Consider the following 19,459-nt stretch of genomic DNA (forward strand, 5'->3'; position numbering starts at 1 on the left):
CAGGGCGGGCAGTTTCCCAGGAAGGACCATATGAAAGTATCCCTCCCGTGCGGGTATCACTGGCATCCGTAGTTACAAACACTTTGTTGTCTCCCATGTTTTGGTGATCAATCGTTGTCAAACAATCGGCACTAACCACCAGCTGTTTAATGGCATCAAAGGCCGATTGGTGATGGGATTCCCAACCCGGCCAGTCCTTGTCCGCCGACTTGTGTGTCAGCTTTGTCAATACCTCGGTATGTCTAGCTAAGTCCGGTAAAAACTGCGCCACAAAACGAACTATTCCCAGGAATGCCCGTACATGTGTTGAGCATTTGGGCGTAGGCCAGTTGACGATTCTTGCGACTTTAGATTTATCTGGTTCAATTCCCGCGTTGTGATATATGGTGACCAAGGAAATCAATTTCATAACAAAATAACTGGGTTTTCTTTTCATTGCAGTATAATGAAGCCTTCTGTAATGCGGCAAAAATCAAGCGTATGTGCTCCGTGTGTTCATCCTCAGTCTGGGACCAGATGATCACATCATCAATGTAAACGTGGCAAAATTTTCCAATATAATCTCTAAGAGCAGCAGTCACACGACGCTGTTGTATGGAAGGGGCATTGCGTAACCCTTGAGGCATCACCAACCATTCATAAAGTCCTAGTGGGGTCGCGACTGCTGTGTATTTAACTGAGTCTGGGTGCATACGTGTCTGAAAGAAGGAATCCGTAAAGTCTATTTTTGACCAAATTTTGCCTTTCGCGCAGTCATTTAAAATGTCGTCAACCCGTGGGAGGGGAAAGGAATCCGTGACCGTGTTTGAGTTAATTTGTCTGAAGTCATTCACCCATCGTGGTAAAGAAGTTGAATCCGACTTGGGTATCAGCATGGCAGGGGATGCAAAGGAAGAGTTCGAGGGGCGAATCCTCCCTGCATCCAGGTGTTTCTTTATCAAAACACCCCAAGCTTCTTTGTACTTCCGTGGATTGGGATAAGATCGTTTCGTCAGTGTCTGTGTGGCCTCCTTGACACTGATTTCGCACAGAACATCGGCGGGTAATTCCTCCACATGTGGGATTGGTTCAAAGATCTTGCGATACTCGCCCTTCAATGTTTCCCCTTTCAGCTTCAGTCTTTCCCATTCCGCCAATACTTGAACCCGTTCCTGAACTGCCGCAACGACATTCACTGGCTTTACATACTCGAAGAGATTTTTCTCTTCAAGGTCCAGTCTACGCTTCTCGCAAACACCACGGAGCTCTGCGGCAACTTGTTTACGATTTGCCTGCACCTCATTAAAAACTTCCCGTAGTTTTTTCTTTGGTTTCGGATTTGATTCCCGAGCATTTGGTTTAGTTCCCAGCAAATCATAATCGCAAGTTTTATCAATCACAAGTCGCAAGTCATGGTCTACAACAATTTTATTACGAGCCAGGAAGGGCAAGCCTAGTATCAATGGTTTACACAGGTTCGGAACGATGAGGAGGCGCGTGGAACGAGAGGAATAAGAGTTATCGCGGGAGTGTAATCGTAATTTGACATAATGTGTCGCGGAGTATTCGGAGTCTTTATTGAGTGCGAGGCCAAAGGGAACTGGCTTGGAAAGAGTGTATGTGGGTAATGAAAGGCGGGAAACAACAGCAGCGTCAATCATATCGAGTCCTGATCCATTGTCAATCAGTGCGTCAATGACAACGGGGAACTCATACTTCGGCGCATCGATCACACACGGCCAGATGAGGGGATCCCCACCCGAGGTGTAGGACTCTCGATCTGGGACAGGCGGCGCGGCGGAGCGCGAGGAACTTGGCGCTGATAACACAGCGTCAGTTTCACTGATCGTGGCCGCTATACGGGGCATGTACGGTGAGAAATTACTCACCGACGTCGTGGTCAAGTCGTCGTCCGAATCGTCAGAGTCGAATACGTTCTCGACAGCGCGAGCCGGAATGTGCGCGGCGCGTGCCTTTCCTCTATCGTTGCCGTTCCCTCCTTGATTGTAACGGTTGGCGTTGTTGCCAGACGAAAGAGGCTTCGGTTCGTGAGTGCGCATGAACGCGTCGATGCGAAGCGAGGTCTGAGGAAGACAATTTCTTCCGTTCTTGGTCGATGAGGCCCTGCGTGACCATGCGATAGGTGTTGGGGTCAGGGAAGCCGTTTTGGCACTCGCCGGCGGTATGACAAACGAAAACGCGGCGGCACTTCATGCAGCCCGCGTTTGCCCGAATGAGATCGCCTTGCGTCTTGTCGAGCGGGCCAACGCGCTGGCGTCCGTAGTAGGGGAAGTCCGCATTATGGGTACGCTTGCGTGGGCTCTCGTTGGGGTCGTCAAAACGCGGGCGCTTCCCGTTGGCGTTAGTCGACGGACCCATCGGGACGGTGTTCGCGACCCTGTTTGAGGCGTTGTTCGTGAGGTGAATGCGAGGTGGTGGTCCGTACTGGGCACGGAGGATGGCCGTGATGCGCTCCTTCTCTTGAATTCGCTCGTGGTCGTACTTATAGACCAGCTTGAGCCAGTCAACGAGTTCGACGACTGCTGCGAGCTCTATGCTATTCTTGTCGAGGATCGCTTGCAGGTCGTGGACGATGTTCGTGAAGATGTGGGCGTGAAGAGCGTCGTCGTCCATGCAGAGTTGGTGGCCGCGCAAGAGGGTCGTTTTCGTCGCATAAGCGCACGACGAAGCGTTCACAAGTTTCGTGATCACTCATGCGAGTGTTGCGGACACGGCGCATCTGCTCGGAGGCCCAGTTGTTGCCCATTGCGCGTTGCTTCACCAGCTCCACGAACTCGTCAAACTCGAGAGCTCGCAGAGTTTCGCCTTGCGTGCGTACCCAGGCAGAGAGAAAGGTGTCCTTGAGGCCATTCATCACCTTGCCGACCAAGTCCTTCTCCTTAATCTTGTTGTAATCACCATACTCGCGGCATTCGATGGCCCAGTCGCGTAGGACGGGGAGCGTGTGTCGTCCGCCAGTTAGGTGAGGCACAAGCTTCGGCGCTCGGTTGTCTTCGAGCCGCGCAAAGTGGACTTGGTTGTAAGACGTGAGTGGGAGGGTATTGGAGGTCATATTCGCGTCGTGTGTGTGTGAGGGGGCGCGGGAGAAAGGGATGGGGTTGTGAAGCGTGAGGGAGTGAAGGCAAGAAGATACGTGGCGTGAGGCCGGCGTTACGGGGCCAAATTGGGCAAGTGGAGTGATCTCGGCGGTGATGACGGTATAATGACCGCCGCTATGACGTGTGTGAAGTGATGCGTGCGTTTACCGCGGGGTGGCGTCTCCCGCTGGTGTATGGAACGGTGAGGGCGTGCGTGTGAAGCGCGGTGAGCCTTGTAGGTCTCGGGCGAGCTTCCTTTGGTCTTGGCGAGGCCGTTGGTAGACGGCGAGACGCTCAAGCGTGAGAATTGAGGCGTGGAAGTGTGTGTGGGGGCACAGAAGTGGTTGATATCGTCAAAAAAGTGGAAACTGGCCTACTAGGGTAGGCGGAAACACTAAGGATGTGTCGATGCGGGGACCGAGAGACGATAGAACCCGTCTGTGGGTGATTCGAGGTATGTATCGATACAGACGATGGAAGCAAGTGAAGAAAGAAGAATGATCCCATCAATGATGTGAGCCCCAGGCTTACAATTTTCTAGCCTCGCCTCGTAACCCTTGTCTCACTTCTCCCAGCTCGCCACCAAGATGGAGCTACTGCAGCACCTTGTCTCGGAACCCGTCTGCCCACTGAAGTTCCGGGCTGACTTCGACATTCGGTTCGGCCTTCTCTTTGCCTATCCTTTCTTCCGTATCGCTGAAGACAGTAAGTCCACAGTTCAATTCAGCATACACCCGTGACCTTTTTTACTAGCGCATCGCGATGCCCTCGGCCACCGCGCCCTCCTACTGTCGGACGTCGCCAGCTGTGCTCCATCATCTCCCCCAGAAAGACACCACTTAGCGTCCCTCATCGCGCTCTGGTTTGCGCTGTCAATTCCAGAACAGGACATACACCATGCAGACGGCCGTATCACTCTAGGTGTTGAACTTGACCCCCGAGTTACACTCAGCTTGAATCCAAGCGACCAGTTGCCAGCTGAACCCAGCAACTCTGAATCAACATTTGCGACACCCAACTTGAAAGTGCTCGACCGTATCGTGCGTGCTTGCTATTCAGACGTGGTATATCTAATGATACTCCATAGCACGTGCGGTGGACTGGGAGTTCCTCCCCAAGCCTAGCTACTTTCCGGCCTCAAATCGCCAAGACCGCTTCTCTAAGGCGTCTACTTCCGTTCGCGCACCAGAAACCGCCCGCGGACTACGATGTCAACGATCAGAAGATGAAATCTCGGCGCGCACAGACGGTTCCACGATCGCCCTTGCCACGGTGAGCATGGTTTCAACTTTCAAGCAGTGTTTGCCCCTGGCATACGGCTCTGACCTCAAGAAACGAGCAATATTTGCAAGTGTCTTTGCCCGTGTCATATTTCAAGGCACCATCGACTCGATTGAGGCAGTCCCTGCGGTCGTCAACCAGCATTCACGTTTACTAGAGCTTGTGAACACGGAACGCCGCGCTGGCATTCATGGTTCGGGGCCTTCTCGCAGGCCCGGCTCGCCGCTGTATTCGACACCTTCAAAAACATGAGGAACAGCGACTTCTTGAGCTGCACATTGAGTCGTGACTCCCGCTCCCTTCAACTTCTGACGTCCTTTGGCAGTTTGACACGCCCATTCTTCGCTAGCCCCAGCATCCACAGACATGTTGACCAAGAGCGTGTTGCAGGCCAAGAAGGCGGGACCTGGACACTTGTCAGGTCGTCCCAACAGCAGCCACAGATATGCACTCGAGCCGCGCTGGAGAGCAAGTTGTGGCGTTCGGGCGCCAGCAACTCTTCGGCCCACGCACGTACTCAGGCGGGCCAGCGCGGGGACACAAGCATTCAAATACTTAGGGCGAGCGGTGACGCGTTCGGGACACTTTACCCAGTCCACGTCGAGTTGCAGGTTGGAGAGGAGAGACCCAAATGGCCGCAGTGCGCACTAGTACTCCTTGTTCTTTTTGCGAGTGAGTTGTGGCTCCTTTCCCTTCAGACATCGCCTTACCGTTCCAGTCGAACGTGCTCTGGGTGTTGTTGATTGCCACAAATATTAATGGACAAGATGAGTCGTGTCCTTGTGTTCCTCATGATCTTGCTCATTGGTTGTTGCTGCAGTCGTCATCCGGCAACAATGGCATGGAAAGCAAAGATCGTGGGACTTGAGTCGTTAGCCAGGCGCCAGTATCGCAATCGAGTCCCGAAGAACAATATCGCGTGGTCAGAAGTGAAAGAGAATGGTAAGTTGGAATGTTTCTGCTGTTGTCCTTGCGCTCATTTGCCCAGTCTCCGCCGAGTTGCTGTTTGGAGATAAGGCAATGGTTGTGTCCATAGGATGACTTCGCCTTGGCATACATCCTCTTGGTTTCCCTCGCTCTACCTCCCTAGGTGTTAGCTTGAGGCGTAGGCATTGATTGTCATCCCAGCCAGACAATGCCCCCGGAGTGCGTCGGCCACGTCCGCAAAGAACTGCGGGCAGTCCCGGCACGTCTTGGTGGGCTGTCATGGGCTGCATTGGCTATCTCTGTAGGTTATGTAGACAGTAGCCTTTGACTGTAACATGAAAGAATGTTTGTACTTGTCCAAGTATGGAGAGATGAATTTAAATAGTAGCATATATAGAATCCTAATCAGAATCCCAATCAATGATAGTCCCAGAATCTGATCACAATATTCTAGCCTGGAACATGTGGTATATTCCAGGCTGGAATATGGAATGAAAACATGAGGCATATTAAGAATATTCCACGGATCTGCCCAACATTTTCCGGGCTGTCATATACATGGCAGATGGTGAGAAAATTAAGAATATTCCACGGATATTCCTGTTATATTCCAGCCTAGAAAATGGAATGAATACACCCTGTAATATTCATAATATTCTCAACATATTCCAGGGCAGAATATGCTCCATTGCCCGCAGTGTCTCCCATAAAGAACGCGGTCGAAGACCACGGGCTGGGATTCGAGGGTGCGCCCGTATAGATAGGCAAGGGAGGCGATGACGATAGCCACTATCGTGGCCCATGCCGGGAGCGCAATGACGGTGGTAGTGTCCATTCTGTTGCGGGTGTAGGGGGATCGCTTAGATTCTGTCAGACTGCGGGTCGGGCCGTGCAAGGACTTCTCCTAAGAACGCGCGCCCGGAACAGAACAGACGGATAATCGGGCCCGCAAGTACGGCGGGCGGGGTAGATCGAAACCGAAAGGGCCCGTGAACTCGGTCCCTTGCCGTAGTCGGTGGTCGAAGGTTCGAATCGGGTCGTGTCGGGCCCGATGAGTCGATGGCGTCTCCTCGCACGGAGTAAGGTAGTTCTTCAGACGATCTAAGCGATAGAGTACAAGGTACACTATCGCGCATTATATACGCGGGCCCGCAAAGGGGGTGATTGGACACCCTGGCCTCTCCTCCTCCTCCTCGCTCCCGTTCCTGGCCGCAGAGGGGACGATCGCACATCCCTTGCGGGCCAGGCGCTACTCCTGACCTCCTAGCACTCCTCCCCAGTCCCCTGGTGTCGAGTTGGGCTCGGCGACGGCTCGACGCGTCGTTCTCGGTCACGTGCTTCCCACATGTGTGTTCCTCCTACTGGGGCGCATGTTCCCCGTCGTCACGTGCTGCGTGTTACGGGCCCGCGATGGCCCGACACCAGCGCCCGGAGCGGACGGGCCGGGTCTTATCCGTGACACCCTCTACCTCTACTTCCGCCCGGGTTGCCCCCTTGATGGTCCTCACTGGTTGCTTCTCCGCTGCCCACTTCGTCGGAGCTTGTGACCGCGGCCAGGCGCGCTTTTTTCCACCTATTCCAAGGTAAGTCCTATTGACACCAGGGTGCGTCAGTACTGACTGTGTAAGCTGTTCGATAGCCCAAATAACGTCTTCCACAAGCTCGCTCCACTCTGGGGCCGGAGACCCCTTTGCAGCATCGGCCCACCATCTCAGGCAAATGACAACATTATAAAAGCCGTTCTTCCCCGGGACATCCAGTGCCAACCAGCCCCCTTCGACATCCTTCCTCATCTTGCGACCCTCGATACGCCACTGTGGATTGATAGCACGCCACCAGTCCGACACTTGCGCGCCAAATCTTGCAGCATTCGAAATACCAGGATCGAAGCTCTCCGCTCGAGCGACCTTGTTCCATTGTGCAATTTGAACAGGTCGCTTGGCTGTCGCATGTGAGCCGGACTATCAATAGGTTAGTCCTATATTCCTCCTTCATCCGAATCCACTAACCAACTTCAGATACTGGTGGAGACCTTCCCAATCGTCCCATTTCGACAGCAAGCGCTGCCATAGCGCCAGGCGCTGCGTGTTCTTCGAAGATAACTGGACGCTCTCCAACGCTGGAGCAAACCATATCGACGCCCCCTCCTTGTTTTCCTCAACAACTTTCTTCTTTTTCTTCTTCGGCACCGGCTCCTTCGGTGGCTGTTGCTCTGTGGGTCGTCGATATCAGAATCCCCACTTTCGCCATTCCCAGTACCAGCCACATTCTCCACAGCTACCTGATGCTTCCGTTTTTTACCGCGGGCATCAACGACCAAGTCGGCACCACCCCAACCTCGGGCATTATCCAATTGCGACTGTAGATCTACATCCACGGGCGTAATGTTGGTGTTCGGGGAGGGAGCAGGGGGATTTGTATCGAGCACGTCGTTGACGGGGGTAAGGCACGACTACAGGCGCCGCAGAGGACAACACCATATCTTTCTCGCCTGCCAAATCATTAGCGCCATTTGTTTTCCTCAGCAAGAGCTTCGCATACGAGAACTCGCCAAGAACTTCGAAAAAGCTTCAATCGCTGCCACGTACGATGCCGGCTCGCACCTCGCAAAGTCCCGATGAGCAAGTGTGAATGAATCCACTCCAGATTGTACGCTATATCCTGTTAACCTTCCACGCAGACGAGTTAAGCCGAGTTGACCCACGTTCGAACCCAGCAGTTTAAACCTGATGCATCGTCAACCAGACGACCAAATATCAACAACACCTTGCAGCCTGTATATTCTTCGAGGCCATTCAATAACGGCTGGACTACCTCGGAGAGTCAACGACGAGCCCTGAGCATGGATTCAGAACTGCAAGGACACCAGTGGAAATGCATACTCATCTCGGCCTTCTTCGTTTATTGGGACATCGCCTTCCTTTGCTTCGTTATAAGCCGCCAACGTCTCGCTATGGTCGCATTCCACCTCCTTCTTCACTCTCGCTTGGACCTCGTCGGGCTCACTTGCCAGCAAACGTTTGGCCAACGTAACACGAAGATTTATCTGTTCTTTTCCTGGGGCGAGATGATACTCGCGTCTTTTGAATTCGTCGTCAATTTTTCCCTTGAAGTCGTCGTGGCTCATGTAGAACTCGTGGTCTCGGAGAGGGCGGGGGGCTGGCCCAATAGGTCCTCGAAGAGATCGAAGCAGCGGCTGAAATGGATTTGGTTTTTGTGTGGGCTGTTTTTTGACGAGCAAACCACGATTTTATCGACTATTTCAATAATCAGCAAATGCGCCTTCCAAAACCGATACTGTTCCCACCTGCTCGGTCTGCTCCATTGTTTTGGCCTTCAACTTTCGCTCGTCCTCGTCCACTGGGTCCCGACCTAATTCTTCCAACTCATCGGAGTCTTTTGGGAGCTCTTTCGCCAAATCGGCTCGCCACGGGGATATCTCCCAATAACCAGGCAGAATGGTATCCCAGATGCTTTTCCCAGACCCTCGACGGACTTTCTTCTTCTTCTTCGTCCATTCCAAGTATGTGGGCAAGAAACCCTGCAGATACTCGCGGCGTCTTCCGTGGAACTTGCCCTGGTTGCCTCTTTTCTTGTTGCCTCGGCCCTTGGAAGCGTCTTCCTTGGTTTCAACGTCTGAATCGTCGAGGTCGGGTGGCGGCGATGGCGACAACGACTGTGAACCACGGCTGGTGCCAGCCATTCTGGAAGAAGAGAGGAAGCGAACTCTACGGGTGTCCCGTTAACTTAGCTTCCTGCTCCACCATATCCGCCACCTTACCTGACCTTCTTGCTCCGCCATATTCGCCTTGCTTATTCATCCTTTCTTTCTTCTCCCTCAACCACCATGGCCACTTCGCAGCACATGGCCAATGCCCCGCTCATCGAACCCAACGACTGGGTAAGTCTCATCTCAGTGCACGCCCACAACTCCCTCGCTGATCATTCATTTCGCAGCCTCGCGGAGCTTACGTCTACGTTTATTATATCAACGGTCGACGTGGGCGCCTCATGCTCCGTCCCAGTCGCCCGGTTATTGCCCGCCCATTCGACGTCTACTGTATTACTGGCTTACTCGAAGGCTGTTGGGACGTGCATGGCTTCAACTGCGAAAAGTGTCGTTACTCTCGAACATCCCTACGTGGCGAAAACAAAAATTTCACGTTCACTATTGTGGAGTGTTGCAAGCATAATAGAGGCGACGACGACTTCAATGACGAGACCGGGAACGCAGCCGTCGCATCCCTCTACAGCAATGGGTACTGCCCAGTCGAGGGAACACTGGTGGTGGTCAAGCACGCAGACGATGCGCAGCTGCCTATGTCGTTCCAGACGACACAACTTCTCAACTTCGAAAAGGACGACATCGAGTTGGTCGATGACTTTGTGCAACAGTGCGCTTCTTTTTTATTACTCAACTAGTTTCTTATTTACTCATAGGTGGGGTTTGGGCGTCGTTCCTTCTGGGCCTCTTCCTGCAGACACCTTTTCCCTTGCCCGTATTGGTAGTTCGGTCGCACAGGGTGGTAGTTCGTCGTAGTCCCCGTTATTTCTTGTTCTTGCTTGTTCTTGCTCGTCAATAGTTCACGTCAAATATATCGATCCACTTCAGACTTTAAAATGCTAAATTGAGGAAGCAAGATAACGACAACACTAGACAGCAAAGCTTATGATACACTTTTTTTTCGCCCACCAATGCCCGCGCTTCCGACAAGCCTGCACTTCCAGCTATTTCCGAGGGCCATCGCCACATGCAATTGACGCGATGTAGTGAACGTCTGCCAAGGAACGGATGCGCATGGCCCCATGTTCACGACCAGCCGCCGCGTTCTTGCTCCACGAAACAAGCGAGATCGTCGCTAGAAGAATGTAAGAGTAGTATCGCAGTTGTGACGAGGCCACTGACATGGTACTAAAAATGCACTCGAGACCTTCGATGCACCAGTACACGGCCTGAGGCTTTGTGTTTTGGAGCGACAACTCGACGTCCATTGCCTCGGGCTTGACCGCCTTGTCCTTGGAAGAGTCTTCAGGAGCGATAGCCTCGTCCCCCTCCGAGTAGCCGGAAACATCGAATGAGGAGGAGAAGTCGGTCTGTGTGGGGGAGCTAGGCCGCTCTGCGATGGTAGCAGAGGTGATTTGGTCGCATTCCGACGGCGTGGGGGAAGGCAATGGCGAGGAGGGAACTGGTGGTTCTAGCGTGCGAGTGGTGACAAGAAGGAAACGACTTCCTGGAGTGGAGTCGTGGTCATGTTCATGGACACAAACGCGGGCCCATTCAAAAAGCAGCTCGGCCCACGACGTGCAAGGTATCTAAGTATACTTCTCCGGGTATGTGTCGGGAGAGCTGATATTGAGGCGATGTGCATGAGCGCTGCAAAGACCGACGGACAGTGAGCGGGTAATAAGTCAGGTCGACAGGATAACGAACCTATCAGCAAAGGCCCCGACAACAATGCCTCGAATGACCAAGGCAAAGAAGTGAAGTGAATTGGGATCAGCGGGAGGCTTTTTCGTCGGGGGAGGAGGAGTAGAATTCGGGGATGCAGACGAAGTAGCCGCGCATGGTCGTTGGAGGGGACAAGGTGAAGTGCGATGCGGGTTTAAGGCGCAAGTAGGCCATGGCGGCAGGGTCAAGGAAGCGATTTTGAAGCGAGTTGGTAGGAGTTAGGAGGGCCATACTGAAAGAAGCAGTCGTGTGATAATGAATCAGCGACGCAAGAAGCCGATCAAATCGATATGAGTCATTTCACTTTTTTCTTCCCTTCCCACCACATGCCAGCAACCGATGGTGGACAAGAGTACGTCGTCAGCAGTGCCCACAACTCTTTCTCTCATGTCCTGCAGATCTCAACCCCACCACTCCACGGAGGTCTACTCGAAATCAGAGCTCGAGTCGATTCCTCGGCTCCACGCACTCCACCACTCCTACGACATCGCCTGTCGCTTCCATCCTCGCAGCGACGGGGAACATGTCGAGCGCCTCCGGTCAGTCCAGAGTTGACCATATAGCCCCCATTACTTACATGTATCTTCAGGGCGAACGCAGAGACTCAGAGCTCGCAACGAAAGGAAGGAACTGGACGAAACAAGGAGCCCGGCCACGGAGAGACCGATACGCACGACACAGACATCCCAGAGACGCTTGGCTGCATTAGACGTGGCACCGAAAACACGGGCGGGACAGTCTTCTCGCCACATTCCCCAGGCAAAAACGGAGGTGGAGCAGATCTTGCATGACAGTGAGTAAAGTCTTGAGCCCGCGATGAGCGTTAACTGACTGATCTTGGGACAGCATATTCCTATCTCTTGAAGGAATCGTGGCGACGTCAGAAGGATGCAATGCGACAACGACAAGATATTGCTCTATTCATTCGTCGCACACGTATTGCAGCTACGTGCACGAATGACGACGAGGAAAAACGCCTATGTGCACAACACATCAAAAGTTTGGAGGAGGAGCGGAAGAATTTGCAAAAGCTCCACGACGATGCCTCCCTCGATGAAGAATGCTTAATCGACAGTGTGCCCGACGCATACTTTTCTTGGTAGATGGATAGCGAGTCTTGCCTCCCCCTCATTTTGCTCATTGCCCCCCTTGCTCATCGCTATACTCATTGCCCCCTTGCTCATTGCTATACTCCCCCCTCTCCCCCCCCTTGCTTATTGCTATGTTTTTGTTGCTCGTTGCTCGTTGCTCGTTGCTCGTTGCTCGTATCGCTCGTATCTGATGTCACTCGTATCCTCTCGTACCTTGTCGCTCGAATCGTGTTACTATACTCGCATGTATTGACCACTAAAATGTATCATTTGCCTTTGTTTTCGCTTCATTTTACAAGCATGGAAAGGGCGCTTGGCCCTGTCTCACGGGCGCTTACGACTTTTGCCGCGTGCCTAACCAGCGCTTAATGGGCGCTTAATGGGCGCTTAATGGGCGCTTAATGGGCGCTTAATGGGCGCTTCGTCCTTCATGAAACTGTCATAACAAAGTAGAGCTCGAAAAGGAGTCTCCAAATGAAGGAAATAAAATACAATAAATTATCACACATAGTCAGACGAGCTGCCCCATTCAGAATCTGAATATATCTGGCATGACTTCAGAGCTGGATTTCTCATGCTGCTTCGAAGCGACCAAAGCCGTGCTATGACTTACAATGTGAGTCTGGGTCACACTTCCATCTTGCGACTTTCTCTCATTATGCCCGCAAAACGTATATACCAGAATGACGAGGAGCGTAAACTGGTGCGTCAGGAGCAGCAAAAAAGGTATGCCAAGAGTGTACAGTGCGTATATCTTCTGAATTCTCAATACTGTCTGATGCTCTTAGGTAGAGGTCAACTGGTAACTGCTGCTAATTCGAGCCTACGAAACAAACGCAAGATGCCTCATCCACTGGGACCTGAACTCAGGCTACCACCTCTGCTGCGAACTCAGGCTGTCTTTGCCATTCCGTATGACGAGCCTGGCTTCCTCTATTATCTGAACGATTTTGTGCGACCGTTCGATGCAATTGACCTCGATATCGAGGTCAGAAGGTCGAGCCTGGATAACGAAATCCTCCCTTGGCTTGGATTCCCCTATGCAATACCATGCGAAACAAATGACAACGGACTGGACTGCACGTCTACAGCATCCAACGATACTACAAAGGCCATCGAGGTAGCCTTGCATGCTATCCACTCGCGAGGAGTAGATGAAAGCAAGGCCATGCTTCGCAAACAAATTCACGACTTCATCGCCGAGGGTCACGGTCATCGCGACGAGAAAGACATCTTTCGCATCCGACAGCAAGCATATGACGGTGCTCGATTAAAGTGGCGTGGAGCTCTGCGTTACCTGGGTCGATATCCAAGTGATACCCATCCCTGTGAAGCCGTTGTTCTCCGGGTACTCTGTCAATGGACAGCGCGCGCCGCCCTTCGACTCTATATGCTCGATTACGAGGAACAAGGCGGGAGGCGGGTATGAGGCAAGATAGAGGACAGTCTAGCTACTACTTTTTTGGTTAACTTTTTTGGTTTCATTAGCTATGATAAAACGCGTGTAAATACAGCTCTTTTCCTGAAGGACGGCAAGCAAAAAGACGGCAAGTGAACAGGCGGCGATAAAGCCGATTATCAGCAAAAAAAGCCGATGGCAGCTGTTGATACAAGTCACGTTTTGTATGACACATTGTTATGACTCACCGACGTTTCTCTTTTCCTCCCGATATCTCCCCAATGTTTTTCGCTCCAGCCGACGCCAGCGTGTCGAAAGCAGAGACTCCCATGAGCATATCGTGGCTATAAATGGCTCTAAAGCAGCTATTGCCCCCGAAATCGAGTCTGCTGTCGAGTGTGTATCTGCAGACCTTCGAAGAACGTATTCCTCACCTGTTGTAACCCAGCCTTCCTCACCACTCAAACGGCTCCGACTTACATGCCCTCCTGCCTCATCTACCCTTCCGGCATCAGAAGACGCTGTCGACCACGAACGCTACACTATGGAAAAAGGAGATGAAAGTTGGGTTAATGGGGAGATAGCTGAACGCACTGAGCGAATTCTACAGCCATCGGTTAGCTGCTCAATCCTATTCCCAGAACTTTTTCTGAAGTGTTCACAGGATCCTTCGCTACGAGAATGGATGCTACACGAACGGAACACTTACCTGAGGGTTCTTCTGTGGAGAGAGGGCAGAGGAAACCATGCCAAGACATGTGCTACCTGCGACAAGGACAATCCCACCTATCGGTGTGAAGATTGTTTTGGTGGTGTCTTGGTTTGCCAAAGTTGCTGCCTCCAACTTCATACATTCCATCCCTTGCATGTCATCACCATCAGTCTCAATTTTTTTTTGCTGCGCGTTGTCTCTGCTCACATATCTTACAGGAGTGGACGGGCGTTTACTTTGCTCGTACTTCGCTCAAGCGCCTTGGTGCCCGTGTCCAATTGGGACACCCTCCGACCCAACGATGCGATCGACCTCTCCCTGCTCGGGAAGGGTTCGTGCTCCTCCACACCAACGGCATTCACGAACTTTCGGTCGACTTTTGTGGGTGCCACAGGACAACCGACCCATATTATATCCAACTGCTTCGTGTCGGTTGGTATCCTTCGACTTTCGAAGCACCAAGAACATGCGCATCGTTGTCCCTCTTGGACACTTTCCATGCGCTCACGCTGGCCGGCAAGATAACGCCCTACGACTTTTACCACGCCCTGGAGGATCTGACAAATGGGGCGGGAGTTACTCCACCTAACCGCTATCAGGTGTTCTTGCGAATAGCGCGGCAATATCATCACCTTTTACTCTTGAAGCGAAGAGGCCGCGGCCATGCTCAGGGTGGTGTCGACGCAACAGCCCCAGGCGAGCTTTCTATCCGCTGTCCCTCTTGTCCTAGACCAGGTGTTAATCTGCCTGACGGATGGGACAAGTCGACCAGGTATTTTCCTAACATGGGAGATATCATCTTACTTACTCTGCCGTCCTAGTTGTATTTACACCTTTTTTCTGGCCATCGACGCTTGCTTCAGGTTAAAGTGACGCGCTATCTCCAACGAGATACGGGATCCAGGTCTCGGTACTGGGTGGGCATATATGGTGGAATGGGGGCCGTATCGGGAATATCTGACCACAGTGAAAGACCAACGCGAGGTAAGTTTATCTTTCGTTGATGCCTCTTCGAACTAAGATCGTTCTTGTAGATGAGCTCCTGTAGTGGTCTTGCAGCCATGGACCATGCAAATAACAAGTTTTCTCGCGGCTACAGTGTAACTGGAGTGGGTATGGGAGTTTGCGCGAGGCATGAGTTCGTTCAGCCAAATGGTGTTGTAGATCTTCAAGCTGGGGAACGGTGAGTCGGCGTGTCTTTCACAGAGTCAACAACTGACCATTCAAAAGCTTTGCTAATATGGATTGGCTCTTCGCTTCCATCGTTCGCCACCTTCATCTTGCTCTCCGTCTGCTGGTTTCATATGACATCGCCTGTCAATGGGCCAAACATCTAGTTGCGCGCCTGAAAAGCCTGCCGTCAATGCTCACCCGTGGCTGTAGCCTGTTTCAATCATCCCCGGGAACTGCCAGAAAATCCGATTCCATCATCCCTGTGTGTTGCCAGGTCTCTGACAACACTCGAACCCCACCCGTTTCCGTGCTTCCTTGCCGCTGATCTCCGAACTCCGCTTTATCCTGCAGCTTTGATATCATCATTACGACTGATTTGGTCCGAATCATACAATTTTAACATTGTTCTCTACATTCCCTCTGCCATAAATGTTCCCTCTAATATTTCCCGCTCCTCCTCTGCTGCCCAATGACGGACAGCAGCTCCCATTGTTTTGTCCCACTCCTCTCGAAAGCGCACTATAAATTCAGTATGCAGGTACACGTTACGCAGCGCATAAGCTCGGATTCCAGCCGCCGTCGTTCCATCAACGTCTGAACGAACTTCGTCGGCTCGTTTTTGCCATTCTGAAGCCTCCCACTTCAATGATCGCATGACCCGCTTCATCTCCTCTCGCAACAATTCAACCTCCTCGTTCCAGCGTTCCTTCTGTGCACGTGCTTTTGCCCACTCGACACGCATAGCTATGATACCACGTTCAACCGAAAGCAAATGGTCAACAAGCCATAGTTACTCACAGTCATGAAGTTCAACCCCGTCGGCCTGCCCGCCTGCTGCCCAAATCCAGGAAATTGGCGCCGTCTTGGTTTTCTTCTTTTTTTGCAGCAGTCTCCTCTCTCGTAGGTCGCGATCCGTCTGCTGTTCGTAAGCTTCTTGCTGCATCTTCGTCACTCTCGATTTCGATACGAGTGTTCAAATGGGCCTTGTCCAATTTTTGAAACTCAGGAGCGTAACGTTTGCCTTTGAGGTGAACGAGAGCCTCGTAGCCTTCAGTATATTTGGCAGCGGCCTTCGTTACACCTTCTTCCATCCGAGCCATTAGAGTGACGGAGCGCGTTCTTGCACGTTGCCCCACCATGTTTTCCCCGCGAAACCAAATCATGTGTTGCTTCGAATGAAGCCTCCCTCGTAAGGCAGCCAGTGCATCTGCACACTGTCCCCGACGCAATTTCGCTTCGGTCTCAATCAAGTCCGCCATGCTGACTTGTCGACACTCTTCCGCGGTTAACTGTGACGGAAGATAAAGCTTTGCGTTTTCCGGTTGCGCGTCCTCCGCGTCCAATTTATACCGCGCTGCGTCGCGAAGACCCTGAACCCCAGGCATGTAAGTTAGTTGAAGTTTTTCGAAGGTGCGCATTTGTTTGATCAGAGATAGACGTAATTCTTGTATCTGGCTCGCTTGATCTGCTGACTTTTTTGCCTTCAGAGCAGTCCGTATACGACGCCTGGGGATAGTGAATAGAGTGTGTGGAATGAAGACTTTGACATACTGGATGGCCTGAAGCTGCATACCCGCTCTGATGAACGCTGTTATGGTCATTTTACCTTCCAGCAAAGGTTTGATTCCGGCTCGTGCATCTTCCACCTCAGCTCGTTTCAACTCTTCACTTATTTCGCGTTCACTAGGCCCGGCTGTCGAGACAGGTCATCAATGCTACAACAGGTATTCAACGTCATGCATACCGAGCTTCCCACCCTGGACTTCAAATGGATTCGTCTGGGTGTTATCCTTATACCAGGCATCCATCATCTTGGCCCATTCACGTCGTTTTTTTTTTAGGAACGCTGTCGTCCAGCTCCTGGAATTCAATGCCCTGCCTTTGACGCTCTGCTACAGCGACAATCAAACGTCTTGCAAGTGTCCGCCCTTGCAAATAGTGAGCTTAAACTCTCAAAGAAACCTTAACTGACCCATGCTCCTGTTTTTCTCAAAATTAATCAGGTCGATCTTGTCCTCCAGGACATCATGATGGGCGCCTTCTCCCATTTCCTTTGTCGACCAACTTGCGGGATTGAGTAGGCTCCACAAACGCTCGGTGCTTTCCCCATCCGTCTTTCCAACACCCAACAAGTACCTAAGCGCAAACTGAATTCGACATTTGGGGTCATGAGCTTCAGCATGCCAGACCGGCAGTCCGTATTGCAGGCGAATACGGTCCAATTCGGTGAATATCTCTTCGATATCCACGCCCGTTGTCTTCATTCGTGCGACGCACTCAGGAAAGTATACTTGCCAGTGACATACGATGTCGTATGCAAGCAAGACCCACAGAACTTCCTCGTCTGACAGAGTTGATAGCACGGTCCAATCCACGTTTCCATAGCTGGCACAAAGAGTTAGTATCCAACACCCCTTGCAGCTGGGGCAATGAGCAACATTTGGGTTATAGCCCAGAGGGGCAATGCACAACATATGGGCTATGCATATATTTTGATATATTATATTAAGGGAACATGATATGACTAATATAGGATCATATATAGGAGGGTAAATCACCTTTTCTTCAGGCCGAAGACTCGGTATGTAATATTATGGGCTTAGTGTAGCACAAAAAGAGAATCAATATTAAATCAAGTGGGAGTGATGTAAGATCACACAGGCATCAAAATCAGTGATCTCTTAGGAAAATGGTTCCATAATCAATATATTACATTAGGAACACTGATCCCATCACCATTCACCTGACATAAGACACTAAAATAGTCAAAAGAGATAAAAGTCAAATAAAGAAATACTTGCGACAGAGAAAACTGGGTTATATCCCATATGTTGTGCATTGCCCCTTTGAGCTATAACCCAGATGTTGCACATTGCACTAGGGGTTCCAGCTGTATCCAAGTTGTTCCTGGCATCAAGCAACCTTGCCGTTCTCCACGTTGAAGGTCTCCCATCCCTCGACGACGCGTACGAGGCCGTGCCGTGCACAGACACAACCAACTACGCCAGAAACTCTCAGGCCAGTGGTCAATTTGGTCTCCTTCTGCAAAAGAGCAGCAAACGCAGCACAAGCCTGGACCTGAAGTATCGCATTAACATGGAATAGATTCGACTAGAGCGCACTGACATCTTTTTCGTCAACGAGCGTTTTGATATGTTCTTTATATGGTCCAGATCGCATGAAGTATCCCAAGCCATCGGTCAACGCCGGATCCATGCGTTCTCCAGCACGAAGCTTGTTCTTCAGGCGGAAATTGGCATCGAATGCCAACATGAGCTTATACAAGTATCTGCACATTTGTTGGTCAAGAATAGTTTGATTAAATAGCTACTCATGCCTTCGACTCCGGAACCTTGTCCCATCCGGAAGGCAAGTTACGAGAAGCATCTGGGCATGCCCAGCAACGCACAGCCAACGCCCCTGGCGGCGTAGTTACAATTCCATTGGCTTCATGCCCGCGACCTCCACGCTTCATCATTTTAAGATAGCTGTATTGTCGAGCCATTCGACCGAAAGCAACGCTGACGATCTGGGACCTTTTCCAGTCCGGTTGAATCCGTCAACTTCTCCAACGTCGCACATAGTCTTGGACATTGATGTTTGCGATGGAGCGCAGGAAGCGAAATGTCTCCAAAACGTTGAAGGTTGCACAGGTCGCAGGGTTTGTTGTCATGGCCGGATACCACGCATTTCGAAGCAATTGTCTGACGGGGTCGAATCCGAACGGATTCACGCAGCCACAGTACTGCACGTCCAAAGTAAAAATGCCATTGACATCGATGACCACCAACGGTCGACGGTTACTGGGGAATGGGCATGGGGCACCGTCATGACCAAGTTGATAACAGCCCGCCAAACCACGAGCTCCATGCTGGATGGGTCCGGCATAAAACAAGGAGGCCTTCGTCCAGAAGTGACCCGTCCATTCCTAAACAAGCTAGGTAAACAAGTAACAAAATCGGTGAAGAAATAAATACCTGCAATTCATGGAGCGGCAATTTCTGATGAGCGGCTTCCACACAGGTCTCACAATGGAGTCCGTCCCCACATTGCTTGCAGCGAAAAAACGGAGCCCCGTCTCCTCCATATGATTGGCTTGACAATTCACACATTCTTGGCATGCGTTAGGGTTTCCGAGACCGTCTCTTCGTAGCATTTCCTCCAGAAAGAGAGCCGTCAGTGGTTGCCACATTGCCATAGGATCGTCCTAAGGGAATGAGCTTCTGTATAAAGTCGTAGTATCAACCGACCGATGCATAACGTTTTCTCTTCAATGTCGATTCTTCTTCCAGTTGAATCTCCAACGACGACACAGTATCCACCAGCTCTCTTACGTCCTCCAGTTGCGCA

The 19,459-nt window shown here is 51.5% G+C and overlaps 2 protein-coding genes across 2 annotated transcripts; both read right to left on the bottom strand.

The window, feature by feature from the left end:
* Positions 1-15,518: 15,518 nt before the first annotated feature.
* On the bottom strand, positions 15,519-15,851 carry MIND_00765300 (CxC2 domain-containing protein; the record flags this gene model as incomplete). The annotated part of the gene is made up of 1 exon (XM_037364347.1): positions 15,519-15,851. One exon carries the CDS (start codon positions 15,849-15,851, stop codon positions 15,519-15,521), a length of 333 nt encoding a protein of 110 aa, XP_037219991.1.
* Positions 15,852-15,918: 67 nt separating this feature from the next.
* Positions 15,919-17,373, bottom strand: MIND_00765400 (CxC2 domain-containing protein; the record flags this gene model as incomplete). The annotated part of the gene is made up of 5 exons (XM_037364348.1): positions 15,919-16,615; positions 16,661-16,802; positions 16,854-16,899; positions 16,955-17,037; positions 17,082-17,373. The coding sequence occupies 5 exons, from the start codon at positions 17,371-17,373 to the stop codon at positions 15,919-15,921; spliced, it is 1,260 nt and encodes a 419-aa protein (XP_037219992.1).
* Positions 17,374-19,459: the final 2,086 nt, after the last annotated feature.

This window comes from Mycena indigotica, assembly GCF_014461135.1.
Source record: "Mycena indigotica strain 171206Taipei chromosome Unknown Mind.scaff0006, whole genome shotgun sequence".
NCBI classification, from domain to species: Eukaryota; Fungi; Basidiomycota; class Agaricomycetes; order Agaricales; family Mycenaceae; genus Mycena; species Mycena indigotica.